At 37.3% G+C, this 20,000-nt stretch overlaps 2 protein-coding genes across 2 annotated transcripts in view; one reads left to right on the top strand and one right to left on the bottom strand.

Moving 5' to 3' along the window:
• Positions 1–2,063: 2,063 nt before the first annotated feature.
• Positions 2,064–13,366, bottom strand: LOC138013512 (nuclear pore complex protein Nup50-like). The gene is made up of 6 exons (XM_068860599.1): positions 13,262–13,366; positions 13,045–13,091; positions 6,700–6,742; positions 4,834–5,365; positions 4,386–4,473; positions 2,064–3,212 (listed from the first exon to the last, which is right to left on the bottom strand). The coding sequence occupies exons 1-6, from the start codon at positions 13,328–13,330 to the stop codon at positions 2,846–2,848; spliced, it is 1,146 nt and encodes a 381-aa protein (XP_068716700.1). The 5' UTR covers positions 13,331–13,366; the 3' UTR covers positions 2,064–2,845.
• A 321-nt stretch (positions 13,367–13,687) lies between these two features.
• The window catches only part of LOC138013511 (PHD finger protein 21A-like), a 12,866-nt gene continuing 6,553 nt past the window's right edge, over positions 13,688–20,000 (top strand). The window contains exons 1-7 of the mRNA XM_068860598.1: positions 13,688–13,872; positions 14,257–14,289; positions 14,408–14,473; positions 15,438–15,497; positions 15,644–15,889; positions 16,785–17,066; positions 17,349–17,400. Coding sequence (XP_068716699.1) covers positions 13,819–13,872; positions 14,257–14,289; positions 14,408–14,473; positions 15,438–15,497; positions 15,644–15,889; positions 16,785–17,066; positions 17,349–17,400 — 793 coding nt within the window. The 5' untranslated portion in view covers positions 13,688–13,818. The remainder of the gene's footprint in view (positions 13,873–14,256; positions 14,290–14,407; positions 14,474–15,437; positions 15,498–15,643; positions 15,890–16,784; positions 17,067–17,348; positions 17,401–20,000) is intronic.

Raw genomic sequence — 20,000 nt, 5'->3', positions numbered from 1 at the left:
TTTCCATCTTGCTTTGCATTTCCCATTGTTTCATATTCATATTTTTTGCATGCAAAGGGATGGTTATTTTCTTAAAGCCCCCTGCAAACAGATACAACATTGTTGGGAGTAACATGTTTCATTCATTTGCACATCCTGTTGCGTGTTGTTTGAAACTGGTCAAACTTTTGGGCCAACAACCCCCAACATTTCTTTTGTTCGGTGATCACTCAAGTGTGTAGCCTGCGCTCGCAGACGTATTTCCGGTTGTCGCTTCTCTCCGCCCGGAAATACGTCTGTGAGCGCAGGCTATGAAGTGTGGCACAACACTGTTGGATCCATTTGCACAGCTCTCCAACATTGTTTGGGCCATGCATGTGCATTACATGTGGTGCCCATGGTGATAGCAATGCATTAACAAGTTGAAAGCAACGTGACAGCCTAATTTTGTAAAATCATGAAGTCTTTCGGGTCTTACCATTACTATATTACCCTTCCCATCACTACATTGTTCAGACTTCTTGAGTCTGTTTGCACAGGGCTTAACAGATACAGCTCCTCCATTTTACACTCCCTCTTTGAATAAGAACAAAATTCTTTTAAATGTCAAAGCATCATTTAAATCTTCTTTGACAACAGCATGGAAAGTTCTGTCAGGAATCTATGACAATTTCTACTTCAAGAGAGGCACCTTAGAGATGTCTCAGATGGAATGAGTTGGCTTCCCAAAATGCACACATTAAATGCCGGCCTTGACCATTATGTGAACAAATAATTACTCAGTTCACTGCAAATTGACACATTGCAGATATTGCAATATGGTTTGTCTCTTTTACCTAAAGCTGAATGATCACAGGATCCTGAAGGGTTCGAGTGAACTCACCACAGGCTCAACCAGCATATACCCAAATCAACAAAAATATTAATTTGTAATATACACAACTTTCTGTCATTCAAATCCAGTTAAGAAATTAAAAAAAAAAGTTAACCAATAAAATCGAAAATAAAATGAAACAACTTAAAGTACAAACAAGAGTACAAAAGTCTGGATGAAAGTTGTCATAACTGGTAAAGTTTGAAAGGAAGAAGTGTCCTTGCACGAGATCCCATGATTTATGAGTCAAAAATGGTCAATGAGTCAATGAGTCATGGGTCAATGAGACTCACAGTCAATATAGCAATAATTAATTTATTTTGTTGATTACGTAAGCCTAAGCCCTCGTTTCAGAGATTAGGCATAAGCATGGGCATAGCTAGGATTTTTCAAAGGGGGGTCACACTGTGTCAAACAGAGGGTGCTCGCGTTTTCGCAACCTGAATATTGTAGGTTTGAGTAAAAAACAGCTTATAAAGGGGGGGGGGGGGGGAGTCACAGGCACCCCAGGACCCCCCCTAGCTACGCCTTTGGACCTAAGCACTCTCTGAAATTTTAGCTTTCATTTTATGGGTTAGGGTATCTGCACTTAATCATTGACTCATTGATTCATTGATTCAAATACTTGATACTCTCCTTGCACTTACTGGACGATTAATTTTAGTAATAGCTTTGTTTCTTACAGAAAAATATAGACATTTATTTCATTCATCAATTCCTTTCGAGGGAACACGAGCTCAACAAATTTTGATCTGCTTTCAACTGAGTGGTCTTATATCGCTCAGTTGGTAGAGTACTGCACCAGCATCACAGAGTTCATGGGTTCGAATCCCAATGAAGTCACATGAACTTTTCAGGTGTCTATAAAAGACAATAATGCTCAAATTGAATGTCCAGGAAAGTGTGAAGATCACTTCTCCCTTTCGTCTACATTAACCCACCATTCAAATAAAATAACCTCTTGCTAACTGAGTACGAAGTTCGTACCATAAATTATGGACCAAGTTTAGCACGAAGAGCGCAGGCCATAAATCAACGGGAAAAAACGAGGATCTGTAACTTGCAGTATGGACCGAGAAAACAAGGGTAGTAAGGTATTATTTTGTTATATCTCTGAAGTAATTATTGTGTAGATCCAAGTGTCAGTTCGGGTTTGTAGTGGGTGTCTAATTTAGTTAGGTCAACTTGTTTCATTAACCAGACCTTGAGATTACAAAACTGTTCTATCACTTTATTTAGGACAATGCAAAAGAAGTGACTTGCATTATTGAAATTAACAGACAACAACACTGAAAATAATATTTTTCTACATTACAAACAGATAAAATAATTCATTAAATTAAGCTCATAAAATGACCGCTGACTTCTTAGAAGTGTTAAGCTAATAGCATTCATTTGGACTAAATTAACTAAAAAGCAAATTGTGTACTATTTACAGTTGGCATTTATTCAGAAACATCAGCGGGTAATAAAAAAAAACCAGCAGAGAAATAACGTATTTGCAGGAACTGCTGGCTTTTTTATCCACTACAGACAGAAACGGCACAAGTTTAAACTATGTGTATGCTACAGGTTTCTGGTTATAGTTTATCGTGACAAATACAAAGAAATTTTCTTGTTAAGCCAAACAGTTTCAGGGAAAAGGATACTAGGTTCTCTTGCCACAAGAACCTGATTTCAAAATTTGTAATCATGATATTAATGACCTTCTTTGGTTGGGTAAAAAAAGATATGAACTGTTGACTAATCAATATTATTTTGTTGCTACTGCCTGCATCGGCAGATCACCTTACATTCAATGCCATGGCAATGGGTCTGCAAAGGGTTCTAAGAACTACTACGTTTTCCTGAAGACTTCTCTTTGCCACTTAACCCAAAAATGCCATCAAGATTTTTGGTCGTTTACTATGGGTTCATGTTCCAGTGCACTCCTTTTGGAGTTGATACTGTTGTTGTTCAAGACTGCTAGAAGTATGTTCTCAAATTATAGCTTCATGATTTATTTGCATTTAGCTGTGTGAAGAGTTCATCTGCTTCTTTAGCAGTTTTCACTCTAATCAGATACATTGCTGGTTTGCTGTTTTCTCCCTCTTTGTCTTTACTGTAAAGAGGAGGATTTGGTATGGACACTAACATGACATTATTTTTGCCAGACCGACTGATGGGTGTGCTTTCTGCCAAGTAGACATTTAAAAGAATTTTTCCCAGTGTCGTATCATTTCGCACAAGAACTTGAGTCTTTCCTTCAAGTTTTTTGAGGTTCAGCATTCCAATACCTAACTCCACCCATTCTGACTCTCGCTTAAAAAACAATTTACACTTGATGGAATGAAAAGCTCCTTCCTCAGCAACCACAACACTGAAATGCAAAAATGCAAGGCAGTTAGTGTTGCCACAGAAATGGCATTGTTCATACAGGATCAACATCATCTAATTCCAACAAAAACTTTCAGATCTACTTTAAGACTTGTAAACAAACATTACTATTATTTGTTAATATGTCAACTAACGTAAGTCTTTTTAGACAGATGCTATTATGAATAATAATAATAATTATTATTGTTCTTACAGCATATATTTATAATATTCAGAGGAATAAGAATTAAGAAACCAAAATGATCTGAGCACATGCACGCTCTACAACTACTGGATGCGGTTTCCATTAAAATGAATAATCATTATTATTATTATACTTATACAAGTATTGTTTTAGGGAGAAGGGTGGACAAGAAAATATTAAATTACATTTGTAGTCATGGCATATGAACAGAGTGCAATGTCTGTACACCATGACTGACAGCCAAATACAGGTAGTTTCACATCCAGCCCAACAGAACTCAGTCAATACACTATATCAAGGGAAAGTTTTGAAACAATGTTGAAAATAATACTATTTTAGATGTGAAATAACAATGACAAACAAACAAACAAACACAGAATTTATTGTTTAGAATATAACTATAAATAAGTGAAATACGATCTTCCAGATGAGTGTAGTCCTGAGAAGGACTGTTTAGGACGTCTGGCATGTTTCGACAACCATGTTTCGACAACCTGAGAGGAAGACATCTTCAGAGTAGAGTTACTTGTGTTACGGTTTGTGATGTGACTGACCAATCACAGCGCAACGACCAGAGTATTTAGACCATCTACTGACATTACTCAAATTACTTGACTCTAAAGACGACTGCCGTTCAGGTTGTTGAAATGTCAGTCAATGTCATCCTACTATCAATAGTCCTTCTCAGGACTACAGTCACGCGCATGTTCTTATTTCACTTGATTATGATAAAATTATGACTCCTGGGTAAAGCAATTTATGAAAAATAAATTTCTCCTCCATGATTTACCCTCTCTTGTCACTGAAACTTCAAACTTGTGTTACATGTACAAACTTGCTTTTTCTCCATTGTCCATACTTGATTCCTGATATACATGTATCTGTGCTATGAATTCTTAATTCCACTTTTGACATGAAATCATGTGCTGCTTAACATGGAATCAACTAATTACTAATAAGGTACTGACTTACCTATTCGGTTTTGGAACTTCATCTTCCTCTTTGTCTTCAGTTGATGATCCAGGTTCACAAACTGGTGCTTCTTTCTCAGAACATTCACCTGGGAAGAAGACAGCACTGTTATAAGTAGTACACTACAGCACCTTTCGCATAATAGTGTAATAAATAATAACTATGTGAACTACGACTACCACTACATGTACCACTAATGATAATGATAACTTTATTTGTGAGGTAAAAACCAATAAACAGTCACATACCACTCTAAAATACACACAGTAAAGTAACAAGTATTGCTTATAACAGATAAGAAAAAATTGTTTCTATGTTATTTTACATTGAGTAGCCTGAATTATATTATACAGGAAATGGTAAATTCTGGTATAATGAACTGGCCTGTGGCCTTCTCGAAATGAACTGGTTTCATTGCCTGGTGTTACCAACATTATATCTCTCTTACCTTTAGTAACAACATCTGAACTACCTCTCTGCTGCCTTGTCGGAGGTGTTGTGCTGAATGATGAAGCCGGTGTCACAATAGATTGACTTGTAGACTCTGTTGCTGGTGATGGTCTAGAAGTTGCTTCTGTCACACTTGCAGAGGCCAAAAATTTTAAATCGATACTCTTCATATGTTCCTTGTAGTCGTTAAAAATAGGAGTTAAGTCAATGTAAGGATTTAAGTTTATATGCTTTTGTATCCAAGCCACAACACTTTCATTTAAAGCCTTGATGTTGTCTTGATATGAACCACTTGACAGTTGATTTGCAGGTGAGGAGTTTCCCGAAGAAATAGCTTCCAAACCATTTTGACAAGCATTACTACTTGAAGACGGTGTGGTTGAAGTATCCATTGATCCAGATTTTACATTCACAAGCATATTTGAAGAGCCTAAAGGCAGGGGTTTCATTCCCAAAGAACAAGCACCAAAACCCTTAGAGTTGTTGTTTAACCCAGCAAATCCTGAGAAACCTTGAAAGATGCCTCCACCCTATGGAAACAAAAACTGTGGTTCTTATCAATAAGCCATCAACCTGGCAGTTTATTTTACATGTATGATTCAATTAAAATGTCATTCTAGGCTCCAAACCTACTCTTCATTCTGTATTCATCAACAATACATGTACATTAAATCATTTAACTACAAGAATGGCAAAAGTCAACACAACTGAAGGCTTTGAAGGGGCTTTGACTTCTTTGATAAACTGTTTTCATCCATTTGAAGACCTGAAGTATTTGCTGGAACCATTAAAAGACTGCTAACTTACTTCTAAAAGTCTGTTTCGCTTGTAGCATCCTTGTGCGCCCAAGTGGGCACAGTGCATGGCTTTTAATGCGCTATTTCTATGTTTCTTGCGGGAATCCCGCAAGGGCGTGGCCTGGTGAGAACACTGCTCAACCTATTGACCCCTGGCAGTAAGATTTCACTCATTTTACTCGCCAACTGGGGGTGTCCGAGGGCATTTGAGGTGTCAATGGGTTAATTAATAAAATAAATTTCGCCCCTTTTATTATAAACAAAAGTAATAGCAAGTTCTCCTTAAAATAAGGATTACTGTCATTTGTATTTTCAGAAGTTGCCCTCGTCACGAATTTCTGCAACTTTTGATTAAATATGCATGATATTAATCCTTATTTTACTTGGCCCCATGCGATTACCAATATCAAACAAACAAAAATACATTTGAGATGAAGAAAGGAGCATGCAAATTTAAGATCATTGCAGTTACAAACATCACTTAAGCAGTAAATAAAAGAAAACCTCAAAAATCAGACTTGCATGGGATTTGAAATGCCATGGGTTGAAAATCCCATTCCCTTTCCCACGGAAGGACTCCATGAAAGAAATGAAAATGAGCCCCACAAATTGACCTGTTCCCAACTGCGTGGCTTCATAGCTCAGTCAGTAGAGCACTGCAGTGGGCCGGTATCACAGAGGAGACGAGTTCGAATCCTGTTGGAGCCACGTGAGTTTTTCAATTAATAGCTGTCCAGATACAGGTGTAAGCACGAGGATCACTTCTCTCTTTTGAATACAACAGCAATTATTAGCTTAATTAACCCCTTCACCCCTAAACCCGCCATACTTAGTATTTTACTCTGTCTAACGCCAGACGATTTTACTCGTCAATAAGGAACCCCCAGGAGTCAATAGGTTAATAATACTTTTAACCCATTGTCACCTGAACTGCCCTGGACCACCCCCATGGACGGGTAAAATTGTCTGGCGTTAGACAGAAAAAATCTGTCGAGTCTCTTTCCTAGGAGTCAACGGGTTCATACTAACAGGAATCTTATCAAATTTTGTTTTGTTGCTTTGCCTACCTGTTTGTCTGCAGCATTCGTCCGTCTTTTGGCCTTGATAATCCTAAGACATGTCATTAAAAAAATGCTGTAAAAATAATTACACGTAGCCGGCGGTATCCAGGTAATTTGTCCTCTAAATGCTAAGAAAGCCAGTTTAGGCTCAAAACTTTTTTCCAGTGGCCGATTAACCTCTTGAGACCTAATGTCAAAAAACTATCAGAACTCTTCTCCAACTGCTTTGTTTTGAAAAATCTTGTCATACAAGTTGAGAAGTCTAAACTATGATTATTTCCTTCATTTCCATGACTTGTATACTTAATGAAGATGCTGGTCACTGTTGCAGTTGTACAATAATACTCAAGCCAGCGAGCCATGCAAGACAACACGCGAGCCACACAGTTATTGAAAGCTAATCATTTTAATTAAAATGGGTGCTTAGACTTAAATACTGTTTATAAGCATTATTTGAAATGGGTGCTTAGACTTATATATGTATGTGAAACTCGCATGACTTGCATGACTCGCTGGCTCACAGTTTGTCAAGACCCACCACTGTTGGGAGTTAAGTTCAATCAGCCTTTTCCTAACAAAACTGAAATTTCAACAAACTTAACTTCAGGGCTTAACTTCAGTGAACCTTTGTCTTGGAAAGCTAACAGAGGCTTGTGGTGATAAAGAAGTTGGCAGGGAATATGATTTTTGTGGTAGTGCACTACACACTATGTCACAGGTTGTAAGTCCGTGGTGATACTAGGCCCTCAGCGTGTGCATAATTCACAAAAATAAACAGGTCTGTTGGAAGCATGCTTGAGTTTTAACAAGTGCGCCCCCAAATCGGCAAGAATTTTTGATGCTGATGAATAATAAAGCAGCTGCTATTTCCAAAACCATGGAATTACCTGGTGATAAAAAACCTCGTCTAGGAGAGTGAATTTTTGACTTTGCAAAAACAACGGTCAACCTCAAGAGTTGGGCGATTGTAATCTTTGTGTTGAATTTGCACATTTCTTGTCACACTTGAAAGAAAGAAAAAGCAAACTAACAAAAACAAAAACCCGGTATCTAGCCAATCTTCTCCAATCCAAATACTAACCCCGCCGGACAGGGCATATGAAAATATCAACATGTCAGCCTCAAAGCTAATGTTTCTCCAGTTCCTTTTATTTTTAAAATATTTCTGGGTTTAGTATTTTACTAGTAACCAAATGTCTTCTCAGGGGGCTACATGTATTTACCTGCGACATTTACCATGGCACTACAATGATATACAACGTATGGTGACAAAACAATATTGTGTACTATTAGAGCTACATATTACGCATAGACAACTTGCAGCCTAGTTTACAGTTAGGGAATAAAGCGCTGTGTTGCTGCACTACCACAAGTATGCAATGCATGCCTATTTTTTCTTATGATGATTATTACCATTAACCCTTTGAGGTCCAAACCGGCCATTTTACTCTGTCTAACGCCAGACAATTTTACTCATCAATGGGGAGCCCCTGGGAGTCAATGGGTTAACTACATTTCAGTATTTTTGTCTCATGGGGGTAATAAAAATGTTGTTGATGATTTTACTTGAAGTGGGATGTGCACATTAATGACACAGATGAAAGTCCTCACAAATAGCTTTGCATTTTGGAAAAGCAATATTTGTAACTGTATTTCCAGACTGTAAGAGAGTAACAGCTATCACTAGCCTGACCATGACTCAAATCACTGCTTGGGATAGCTTTAGAGGAGAGATATGTTCACTAAAGTTGACGAGATTTCTATCAAAAACATAAGGGAGCTTAAGATCTACGACGACAACGACGTCAATGACAATGCTGCAAAACAGTGATATCATTGGTGAAAAGAACATAAATAATCGTGCTGCATGTGTGGCACGGATCATTGCTCATATTTTTGCGGTTCTCTGCATGACGACTACGTGAAATCACCAAATTTTAGGTTTTGACGACAACGTGAGCATGCAACAGAGAATCTTTAATTCTCTATTTTCACTCTGAAATCGCTCGTACCAAGTTATTTTTAGGATACTTCCCCCATATAGTAGGACGTGAACGAGATGGAATAATCGCAAGACTTATCATAGAGCAAAGTTTTATTTTGAGGTGACGTTTTCGTTGACGTCGCCATCGTAGATCTTAAGGTCCCTATTTAGGGAAGCTGTACTGGGCTGGTCTCCCAGAGCAACCCAGTGCATTAAAAAGAAATCTTCAAGGCGTGGGTTTGCCTGTGGTATGTTACACAAAAACAGAAGGCAATGAGTTGGGTGGTATTGAACTGCAGCAATCCAGTTAATTTTTTCAAGTGGGAGGTCATTTAGAACATCTGAGGGGTCAACTAGACATCATGACAGCAGTGGCCCTTTGGCTCACATGTTCTCATGTTGATTATTTTGTAATGTCCTGTCCTGTTTTGAGGTCTTTTACGTTTTTTTTGCTTTGGTAATAAATTCAAAGATAACAAAACAAGCATGTGAGTAAAACTCATTCAATTCTCCTTTAAATATTCTGAAAAAAAAACTAACTGCAAATTTCTCTGACGGACGTTTTCCTGCATGTCTTGCAGTTGCACTAAGCAATCGTTTATTCCACACAATAAGGAAGGACTGAACGTATTGTTTCCACTTCATAAGTCCTCTTCTTTTCAGTCTTCTCTGATACCAGGTCAAATTTTTTTGGCTTAATTAATGTTTGCACCAAAAAGTAATGTAAAAGCCAGGAGTTAACAGTAAAAGGCAAGCCAAAAGATACCCTGCGTTCCAGATGAATTTTTTTCAAGGTCAGAGAGAACGCTCTGCAAATTCCAAATCAACGGTCAAGGACAAAAAGCTCAGATTTCTCGTCACGGTGTTGTCGTCAAACCAGTTTTGGCCGCCAAGCTGAGACTGCTCCCCACGGGATGCAATGAAGTGCATCATTACCATTTCTGAAAATTGTGATTACAGTGATGGCTATTCATTTCAACAGCTTTAGTAATTTTGGAGCAATTTTAACGATGTTGTATTTATTTTCAGTGCATAAGATTGATTCATTTAATGAAAGTTCTTTTCCCTCAGAGCAAAAACTTGTTGTTGAACGTGTTTAAAACAGGATACAGTAATAACAAAAAGCTAGGGATCCATGCCTAAAGTGCAGAATGGACGACTCCAAAATGCGAGAAACTTTTGTCTCTCCTTTTTTCTCGTCCATGAGTCCTCCGTTCCCAGACACAGTTGCAAAAAATGTTGCAAGTTCTACTTTTTTAGTTAATTACCCAATCGCTCTCAAACAAGCTTGAGCATCTGCAAGGACTCTCATGCACAAATCTATAAAATAATTCAGCTACAATTAAAATGGGTCTTTTCACGTTGTCAAAGCCGTTTAAGTGCGCGAAGGCACTGAAGCAGCACAAGGACCATCGGAACAGTTTGGCCTTTTCCTCTTGGGCCGAAGTCACACAATGCTGCTTGTCACAACAGCTGTTGAGAACCCGTTTTTCGATTTGTCCAAGGAGAAACTCCCCGAATTTTATGTCCAATTGGTGAACTAGGACAAATTTTGTCCCAATTTGATGACATGGAAATGAGGTTCTGGGGTTGTGTGAGAGGGGCTTTTTCGTCCTCAACTGTTGATTTGGAATTGCGGATTGTTCTCTCTGACCTCAAGTGAAAAAAAATTATCCTGGCACCCACGGTAGTTAAAAGACAGATAAAGAAAAAAATAACATACATGTAGTTTTTATATAAATCTCTGAATTTCTAATTCTCAGCGAAAAATTAATGGCAATCGATTGTACATGTAAAAACACTAAAATTTCTGCAGTCTTTGATTTCTATGAATCAAGGTTCTGTCAAAAGGAAGAAATCAATTTGATCATGTGCTACGCAACCACAAAGGTGCACGTAATCATCTTGTGTCAACGTTGTTGTTTACATTGAATGAACTACGGGTAAGAATGTCAATCGTTCGTCATTTTCAGAGTAAAACAATGTACTTTTTAGCCAAGAAACTTCCATCTTTCGATTTTTAATTTTTTGTCATATTAACTAAATATTAATTTAAATTTCATTTGTTGGGTCAGGAAGCCTTTTTTGTCTGTTTTAATTAATCAAAACAGAGTAATTGCAAATCACAATGCTTACAAACACAAAAGTGAAGGAGATGGTTAATAAAATAATATGAAGTTTTTTATCTGAATGTGACAAAACAGATCTTTTTCTGCAATAAAAACTGTAGAACTCTATCCATTCAGAACATGCCTAAAACTCCCTGTCATCTTTACAAATGAGTCCTCCGTTCCCAGACACAGTTGCAAGAAATGTTGCAAGTTCTACTTTTTTAGTTAATTACCCAATTGCTCTCAAACAAGCTTGAGCATCTGCAAGGACTCTCATGCACGAATCTATAAAATAATTCAGCTACAATTAAAATGGGTCTTTTCACGTTGCCAAAGCCGTTAAAGTGAGCGAAGGCACTGAAGCAGCACAAGGACCATTGGAACAGTTGAAATGGCCTTTTCCTCTTGGGCCGAAGTCAAACAATGCTGCTTGTCACAACAGCTGTTGAGAACCCGTTTTTCGATTTGTCCAAGGAGAAACTCCTCGAATTTTATGTCCAATTGGTGAACTAGGACAAATTTTGTCCCAATTTGATGACATGGAAATGAGGTTCTGGGGTTGTGTGAGAGGGGCTTTTTCGTCCTCAACTGTTGATTTGGAATTGCGGATTGTTCTCTCTCACCTCAAGTGAAAAAAAATTATCCTGGCACCCACGGTAGTTAAAAGACAGATAAAGAAAAAAATAACATACATGTAGTTTTTATATAAAACTCTGAATTTCTAATTCTCAGCGAAAGATTAATGGCAATCGATTGTAAAAACACTAAAATTTCTGCAGTCTTTGATTTCTATGAATCAAGGTTCTGTCAAAAGGAAGAAATCAATTTGATCATGTGCTAGGCAACCACAAAGGTGCACGTAATCATCTTGTGTCAACGTTGTTGTTTACATTGAATGAACTACGGGTAAGAATGTCAATCGTTCGTCATTTTCAGAGTAAAACAATGTACTTTTTAGCCAAGAAACTTCCATCTTTCGATTTTTAATTTTTTGTCATATTAACTGAATATTTAAATTTCATCTGTCGGGTCAGGAAGCCTTTTTTGTCTGTTTTAATCAAAACAGAGTTATTGCAAATCATAATGCTTACAAACACAAAAGTGAAGGAGATGGTTAATAAATATGAAGTTTTTTATCTGAATGTGACAAAACAGATCTTTTTCTGCAATAAAAACTGTAGAGCTCTACCCATTCAGAACATGCCTAAAACTTCCTGTCATCTTTACAAAAACTGCACGTATCAAATTTCAACCCACAATGCAAATTAGTTGAGCTCGAATATTACACAACACAATGAATCCACAAGGCCCAAAAAGACTGTGCAGAATTGAGTACAAATAAATATAAACAGCCAGAAAATAGAAATAAAAGATCCACTTGAGGTGTTCTAATCCTTCTCTCTCCATATCCAATCACAAAAAGTTACCGGAGAATTTTCCGTTTCGTTTCAGTGCTGTACATAACACCACATTTAGTAAAAATTTAATTTAATTTAATACTGGAAATACACTTTGACTCTTATACAGCTTGACGAAGTCCATTACTCGTCGCTTTCAAGATTCCAGATATTTATTTTTCGCCGCCTGTCTTGTTTATCCAATTGATGTTCCATTCTTGAGCTCCATAGCTCCATAAGGGTATATTTTGTTTAAAGATCCACTAAAATGCCATTCGCATTACAATAACTTCAATGCCATTGTAGGTTAATTTAACATTCTGTGTCCACCAGATAAAATCTATGCATTTCTACTACCCCCTGAAACCTACCAAAAATATACCCAGAAGACTCTATGCACAAAGAGAATACTTAGCAGGGGAGTGGCAAGAAAGACCTATTGAGCAACTTTTCCATTTTCTTGACACAGAGAAAAATAAAATAGATAAATTCCACTCATTTTCTGACTGGATTGCCATATGGCAACCCAGTAAAAATTTGTCCTATGAAGAACTTGGAAAGGGCAAGCAGAGAAGGATAGAAGCCCTCTGCTGAAGTAGGATTAGATCAGCAGTGATGGAACAAATGGGGTTGCATTGCATTTCGACTAATAAGCAATCCATCCACTTTCGCTGGTGTTTTACGGCACTTATACCTGTTTACCCGTTTGTTGGTTTCGAAATGTCCTGGTTGGGATTTTGCAAGTTACACTCATGGATGAAGAGGATGTGTAAGTGGCTGCAGCTGCATGAATCGATGTTACGTATAAACTTACGTCTTAACTACTTCAGCGTAACTTAATCAACGAATAATCACATACTTTCGTTTGCTTAAATCTTCATCTGATGCAATTTTGAAATGACCAGCCTGTAAAATAAAGGAACATTCAAGATTTAGCTTCGTAGCTTTAGCACAAACGTGCTCCAATCATTTCCTACCCGCATGAAATTCACTAGGTATGTGGCAGAAGTACGCTTTTGAAGTCGAAGTTGAGCAAAAGACATCGTAAAATAAACCTTCAGTAATGAAGTGCTTACTTCCTCTTCCTCGTCTTCCTGGTCCCAATTGTCGTGCGTAAGTTCTTTCTCTGCAACCCTCTTCGCCATTTTGGAATCCAAGACTTCAGGGGCGCATGCGTAGATTATTAGGTAGGCTGTCGGCTGCTGTCGGCTGTCCGATATCTATTCCGTAGGTAAATAATTTCTCTGTACCCTTCGTTGTAAAAATGAAAAGTCGCTAAATTCAGTGATCTGTCGACAAAACCAAAAGAAAAATACTTATTTCATTTGCCTTTTACTGAAACGCGGCTCGAAGAGGAAGGATTAAGTCACTTAATCGCAAGTTTTTACACAAAAACATATTTTCTATTCCCTCGTCTCTCAAGATACAAAAAGGAAATCCGACGGGTATTCAAATGAGTGGAGCGAACAAGCACCCTTCATCCGGGAATCTATGAACGCTGCTCTCTCGTTGGTGCACGCATTTGGTCATTTCATTTCCCTTGTCATATCGCAGACGGTACCCCTCGACCTTCGCCGTTTAGCCTGTGATAAATAACGAAATATTCCTGGAAAGAAAAGGGTCTTGTGGCTCGATGGAGTTGGAAATATTGCGAACACAATTGAGTAGCCAAATTCAACAGCACCAGGTAGGATTTTTTCCTCGTCGAATTGCTATTGACAAAGTATCTCCAAAGTGTTATGCATGCATGCTAATCAACCAGAGCGTTATACGATGTTCTAACTGCTCATTTATATCGTATTTCTGTTACCTTGAATTTTATACGAAATGTGAATTGGTACGCAGCACCAGAAAATGTAAACATGGGGGTTCTAGAATGATTAGTTGGTGGCATAGCGAAGTCTAAAAATTGTTCTAACTCAAGCCGGCTACATATTTAATCAATTCTGCCGTGTGTATACCACCCCAACACTTCACTTGGACTTAGAGTTAAAAGCATTATTTTAGACTAAACCCTCTCATTTCGCTCGAAACTGTAATTTACTCTGTGTTTCCTATCGATTTTTTCAAGCTTGTTATCCAACAGATCAAGACAGACCCACAGGTAAACAAATTTCGCTTCTTTTATCATCAGAATGTTTCAGTGTGTTGGGTTGCAATTGTTTAGCCTTGGCGCAGTTTTGAGGAAATATTTTCAAACATCAATATCTGTTTTTTTACAGAATCCCGACCTCCAGAAAAAATTACAAAGTCTTCAAGCACACATAACAAGCTTGAGCGAGCAACAAGTAAGGTTACTTTACGCCCCAGCAAGTTTATTTTCGGTGCGAAAAAAAAAAGTTCGCGAAAAATCACATGCAAATATAGGAGGGAGGTTTTGACCGTATGCATAGAGGGTGGTAAAAAATTAAAATGCAGGGTATTCACTTCTTCCATGAGCCAATCAGAGAGCGACTAAGTCCCGTGGGACTTGCTACAGGTGTGACATACGGAATGAACAAATTTTAGCCGCGACATGTCCGAATTATTCGTGAAATTTAGACACAAAATAAATACGATTGATTAATACGATCGGGAATTTGAGTTAAGATTCATTTTGTCCGCGTTTGTGACGAATTTATCTTTTTGAACTTCCGTGAATTTCGACTTGATTTCTGTCGGCGGAAGTGATATCATCGACTTAGCTTGTCTCAGGTCGGAGTGATATGTTATTTTTTTTTTGTTTTGCAAAGCGGCTTACGAAAATGAGTGTTCAAAGTCAAAAGTAGAAACAATATTTCAAAAGCCAAGAAGACTCTTTCTTAAATTAAATATAATTTTCAGAATTTTACTGTGATTTATTCGATTTTTACAAGGTTACAGAGAATTATGTAGCTTGCTCCCAACAGGAAAATGTCATTTTAATCATTTCCATGTTACTTTAGTCGTTCCTTTCATTTGCTTGTATATGTACTCTTCAGAAAAAATGAAAATTGACCTATGATTTCATGGGAAGAAGTTGTGGCAGGTTAAAAATTATTGTCATTTCAGATAAGTTAGGCCAACTGTTATGGGTTCAAGGATATTGGGTTTTGGCCAGAAACGGCTTTGATGCTTGAACTACATGTACTCGCCCCTGAGAATTGTGTGACAGCCGATTTCCATTTTAGTCACTTGTTTCATCACAAATTCTTTCAAAAGATGAAGTTTTGAACTTTCCACTTGAAGTGGTAGTGTGTTCTGTAATATTATTTCATGGTGCATGTTTTGCAGAGTCATGTTGTCAAACAACTGAGACAAGAATTGTTGAGCAAGACAGAATTCAAGACAGAGGTATTATCAAGTGATTATTTCTCTTGATTTAATGTTGAGACAAATGATTTATTTGAAGCCTTACAATACAGTATTTACATAAATATATGTAGTTGTCATAAGTGTTTAGTTTTACATGGATCACTACAGTACATTTTTGATTCTAGGAAAACAACTTCAAATCACCTCTTAGTGACAACTTTAGTAACATTACTTCAAATGATTACAAGGAAGTCTGCTTCCCAACCAGTAATCCAGTTGTCAAGTTAGAACCATCAAGAATGGATGTGCAGATTAAAACAGAGCCTTTAGATGTCAAACCTGTAAAACTGCTTCAACCACAAAAAACGCTACCTATCCAGCTCCCACGACTGAAACCAAAACCGCCACCAGTGGTGATAGTCACGTCGCAGGTAACTATTATAGTTGAACCAGGTTAAGACTGTGTACCCCTGAAAATTTTATTAATGCATTGGTTATTTCAAAACTAAATGTTTAATAAAACGTACATGCCGAGCTGATCGAGTGCCACTGTGTCTGACGTTTATTGCCAACTTAATAACCAAAAGAGAGAAATTATACGTGAATAGAACTATTTTTTTTCTAGGGAACTGTGCACACAACAACAAGGATTACAATAAGACTAACAAAATGCACAAGAACCAACTTGAAAATGTGGGGTAGATAGGTGGGAAAAGGTTATAAGTTGACAAAGAGCAGACTGCCTGTTGTGCTCTGGGATTCACCTTGGATTGTACATGTATCTCTGTATTGTGTATTTATGAAGGGTGGCTAATTAATGAACTAACTGGTTAATTGATTGGCAAGGGTTCTCAATTAATAATTAATTTATCTGTTAATGAGTTAAATAAGTTATATTACTGCTATCAAAGATGCAGAATGACACAGGGAATTTGCTTGATGTTTTCTGGCCATTTGTCAAGGTCACTTGAGTTCAGTTTGCTTGGAGTAATCTGAATTGTCAAAACACACCTTTTATTAGGGTATTGCCAAGGTGTCACCAAGTAGAGCTGTCTGCTGATAAGGGGTCAATTAACAGATCTTGGACCATGCGTAGATTATTAACCAAGGCTGCTGCCTAAGAAAATTTTAAAGGGGCCCTCAGAGATAAACGCTGAGAACTTAGGAGCCCAACATATGAAGTGAAAGGTGTTGCTTTGAAAAATTAAGGCGCCCAGAGCTATTCTTTGGGAGCCCCAGGCTACCGGGCTCCTGTTAGGCAACAGCCTTGATTAACTTGTGAATATCTTTTGTCCCAGTATATATATATATTTTTTTATGTTGCAGCATGGAAAAATGGAGTTCTCTGGTCAAAGCGTATCACCAGTATATATGGGGCCAGCAGTGTTCTCTTCTGTTCAAACAGTTAATTCATCTTTAAGAAATCCTATCAGAGTTCCCACACATTTGCAACATAATAATCAAATTAAAACGAGTGCATTGAGGTTTGGAGGGAAATCTTTTACGTCACATCATCTGCAACCAATACTTCCCCGTCCCACCTTGGAAAACAAGTTTTTACCATCACAAGACGTGGGCAAACAACCAGCAAAGCCGGTGGAACCAAAGGTACCATAAGTTAACCATGCTGAAATGATATTCACACTGATTCAAGAAGTTACGGTAACCATGATTTTCACAGCTGATGCTACAGAAGTTTTAGCTTATCCTTGGCATATTTCCATGACCAAGGAGATATAATGAAAACTACTGGGTAGTTAGTAATCTAATTATGTCATCCATGTAAATTAGAGTATATTTATCATTATTACTATTACTGAATAGATACTGCTTTTTGCAAGACACTACTCTTACTGTAGTTTAAGCCACTTTCTGTTTTTAACTCTTTAGAAAATGGAGTTCATGGCTGCCTTGGGGCTAATAACACCAGATACACTTGTTGGTAAGGCCAGCTTAAGTTGCAATACAATACAGCTGGTGTAGTCTGCGTAAAAGGTGTGGTTTTGGGAAGGGGAGGGCAAAAAAGGGTGAGCTGCCCCTTTCAGGCCCGTCCCCCCCCCCCCCCCCCCCCAAACTACTGTACATATGCTATGCAGGCTACAGCTGGTGGAGTATTCATGTAGTTGCAATGTGTGATCCTTTGTACATGTTTTTGCAAAGTACTGTATATCAAAAATTTATTTGCCTCAAATTTTGGTCTTCTAACTGCAAAGTTCTTCAAATGATCTTAAAAGATTTGAATGGTTACATGATCCAAATTTTTTTTGTTACATGTCACAAGTTTTGTTTATGATCCATTTTCATGTACATGTATGAGTGCTTATAAAAATTATATTTGAGATACAAGAAATACTAAATAAAAGGCAGGTATCAGACCAGATCAATTCGGATTGCTCACCTCAGATCGACATAAAAAAAATGATAAGGCCTTGATAAATCACCCTAGCCCTATTCTTTAAGCTACATTGTAACCTTGGTGAAATTGGCACAAATGTAGAATAGTTTTGGCTTACAAAACCTTTTTTCACTCAATCTGAGGTGAGCAATCAGAGTAGATCCGGTCTGACTTTTGGCAACCCGCCCCTAAGTAAAAGCATTAGTAAATCACATCCATGTTGCCCTATTCCAAAAAATGTAGTCACAGAACACATGTTGGTTAATTATTCATGAAGTGAAGAATGTACTAAATTTTCACTGTCCTAGAAGTTACTATTGTATATGCACATTATTAAGGTTACCGTATACCTTCAGATCGGCAATTTTCTTCAAATTTGGATTTTGTGGTTAAAGTAGTGATCGAAATGGGATGTCTAATGTAAAAAAGAAATTATTCAAAAAGATTAAATATTATACGAAAGCAAAACTATTGTCAAATACTTGTGAAATGTTCGTGGCTAGTCTGACTAGCCACGAACATTTCACAAGTATTTGACAATAGTTTTGCTTTTGTATAAATTAATCTCGGGATTACACGGTTGGGAATCGTTCTGCGATAGAGGGCCAGACTGTCAACATGTAGAATTTGCGAACAGGACTTTGGGCGCGATGCTCAACGAGTTTGCCTTTGAATTCTAAAGGTCTCTGAAGAGTCTCTTGGCCGAGACGAAACGCCGCGTCAGACTAGCCACAAACATTTCACAAGTAGATTAAATATTGGCGGAAAAATGGCGGTTTTACTATTTGGACGGAAGTCTTGATTGACAGTCTTGGCGCTGTTTTCTAGAATTAATTTTTTCACTCGAAGCAGACACTGAGCTAAAACTCAAATGGAATTAATCCAATTGCCCCAAAATTTTGACAGTGGCTAGATTAACATATAAACAACAAAAAGGTGTCTGCGATTTTTTTATTTCAAAATATATTTTCTCTGAGAGCGACTTTTGTACGAACACTTCACATTTTTTTAATACTATTTCGAAAACGTTCTGTAACTTTTTGCTGCAACTGAGTATGGCAAAACGCAGACACGTTGTTTGGCGCTTTGGGTCGGGAAACGAAGGAACAAAATAAAATAGCGAAAAGCAAAATTTGCTTTGACATGTAGCTTTGAAAAGGTGATATGGACGCTCGCATTTAGAGGTCGTGAAAAATTCGAGAATTCATTTAATTTCAAAATTCTTGATATGGTTTGATAGCCAGCTCTATAAGCTTTAATTTGATATAGGGGTTTACAGCTGTAGGTATCTTAAGTTTAAACCGGATGCGCTACATCGCTCAGATGTGAGACACCCCTGAAGGTATACGGTAACCTTAAAATGTACACGTCTTTGATATGACATTCAATACATACAGCTCTTGTTTAATGAGAAATTTATTACCAGTATTACAAATTCAGTTTTGATCGAGTTCTGATGGAAGCTGTTGAATTTATGTACATGAGCATTTTACGAATTGTTAGGAATTTTTTAAGCCAGAACTATGTAATAAAGCTTAAGTGATACAAATAAAGAAATACCAGCGGCCATTGAAATTGTTTACATTTACATGTATTTTATTGAACCCAGGATGGTTATTAAAGTCCATCATGAATGATACCTGATATTAATTAATACAATATTTAAAATGTTCATGCTAATATGCAAATGAACTCTGATTATGATATTGACTTGAATGATCCCTAAAAATACCTCTCTGGTAATCAAGCATAAAAATGCAAGAAAGGTTAAAGTAATATCATTCCAGATATAAATCAAGGATTGAGAACTCTCTTCATACTGTAGCTCATTTGACACAAGTAATTTGGAAATTGTTTTTTCCATTTGGATTGTAAAGATGATGTTTATTAACAAAGGTTTGTCATGTTTTCATTTTGTTGCCATCATTGAAATGTTCTGGAATATGTAAATTCTGTCAGAGAAAAATATTTTACGTGCAAGGATGTTGAATATTGTTTATTACGTTGTTCATACAGGGTAAAATTGTGTTCACATATAAAATGATTTTCATCTCCTTTACATGTAGTTTTGTTCCAAAAAGGGGAAAATAAAGTTTTTCAAAACAATTCAATGTGATCATTGATTTTAAAGGTTCTATCTGTATTTG

The sequence above is a fragment of the Montipora capricornis genome, chromosome 8 (assembly GCF_036669925.1).
Source record: "Montipora capricornis isolate CH-2021 chromosome 8, ASM3666992v2, whole genome shotgun sequence".
Classification (NCBI taxonomy): Eukaryota; Metazoa; Cnidaria; class Anthozoa; order Scleractinia; family Acroporidae; genus Montipora; species Montipora capricornis.
This window is presented reverse-complemented; position numbering and strand designations above follow the sequence as displayed.

Bases quoted from the DNA above. Each gene is read 5' to 3' on its own strand.
- LOC138013512 (XM_068860599.1), bottom strand. From the start codon at position 13,330: ATGGCGAAGAGGGTTGCAGAGAAAGAACTTACGCACGACAATTGGGAC. The intron at 13,092-13,261 runs GTAAGCACTTCA...TTTATTTTACAG, and splicing joins AGGAAGACGAGGAAGAGGAA to GCTGGTCATTTCAAAATTGC. The intron at 5,366-6,699 runs GTAGGCAAAGCA...TTGTTTCCATAG, and splicing joins CGAATGCTGCAGACAAACAG to GGTGGAGGCATCTTTCAAGG.